Source organism: Salpingoeca rosetta (assembly GCF_000188695.1).
Source record: "Salpingoeca rosetta unplaced genomic scaffold supercont1.3, whole genome shotgun sequence".
Classification (NCBI taxonomy): domain Eukaryota; class Choanoflagellata; order Craspedida; family Salpingoecidae; genus Salpingoeca; species Salpingoeca rosetta.
In genome coordinates this window covers 174,407-175,343 of record NW_004754931.1, presented here as the reverse complement: position 1 = coordinate 175,343, position 937 = coordinate 174,407, and the positions used below count along the sequence as shown (strand labels likewise).

At 52.0% G+C, this 937-nt stretch overlaps 1 protein-coding gene across 1 annotated transcript in view; it reads right to left on the bottom strand.

Moving 5' to 3' along the window:
* The window catches only part of PTSG_01603 (uncharacterized protein), a gene marked incomplete at its 3' end in the record, with an annotated part of 30,535 nt that overhangs the window by 6,990 nt on the left and 22,608 nt on the right, over positions 1-937 (bottom strand). The window contains exons 59-60 of the mRNA XM_004997526.1: positions 503-612; positions 140-279 (exon numbers count right to left, since the gene is read on the bottom strand). Of these exons, the coding sequence (XP_004997583.1) occupies positions 140-279; positions 503-612 (250 nt within the window). The remainder of the gene's footprint in view (positions 1-139; positions 280-502; positions 613-937) is intronic.

Genomic DNA, 937 nt, shown 5'->3' with positions numbered 1-937 from the left:
TGAGTGAGTGTGTGTGTGTGTGTGTGTGTGTGTGTGTGTGTGTGTGTGTGTGTGAGTGTGAGTGTGTGAGTGGCAATCATGCAACATCGTTGCATCACGTCACTTCACCACATCCTATCACACCACACCTTAATAGTACCTTGCGGTGACAGCACGCAGCGTAAACTGCGGCACGTGGCGAAAAAGTCGCACGAAGAAGCGCGGGTTGTACGCTGGCCGCTGGTGACGCAGCAGCGAGCGCACAACGCAGTGGAATTTGGCAATCCCAACATACACCAACTGCATGTTACGGTGTGTGGGTGTGTGTGTGTGTGTGTGTGTGTATGTGTGTGTGTGTGTGTGCGCGCGCGCGTGCGCGCGTTATAGTATCATTAGGGGGTTGCAGGTGCGGCGCGTACTCGCACGAAGTGCATGAGTCCCTGCGCGTGTAATATTTCTCAAGCCAGTACACCGCAAAACAAACCCAGAAAAGCAAGCCAGTGCCTGCATGCATCTCTCTCACTTGGTAGATGTTGAGAGCAACAATATCTGGCGAATTCACCACGCCATCCAGCACAATCGTCATGCATTTCGTCAACAGCAGGTTTTCCAGTCGCAGCAGCAAGAGCCCAGCTGTGTACACGCGCCTATGCTTACGGGGATCGTGGTGTGTGTGTGTGTGTGTGTGTGTGTGTGTACGTTAATGTGTGGGTGTACATGCGTGTGTCCTTCGTTGTGAATGAGAAGGACGGTTACAACCGTGACTCGTGCTTGCATGCAACAAGCCCTTCCGTCTGTGCTTTCAGTTCAACCAAACACAAAGTCACACACACACACACACACACACACACACATACACAGACTTCTCCCCCTCTGCCGAACACACAGACACAGATACACAGACGCAGACACACACACACAGATACACAGACACATGGATACTCACACTCACATACAT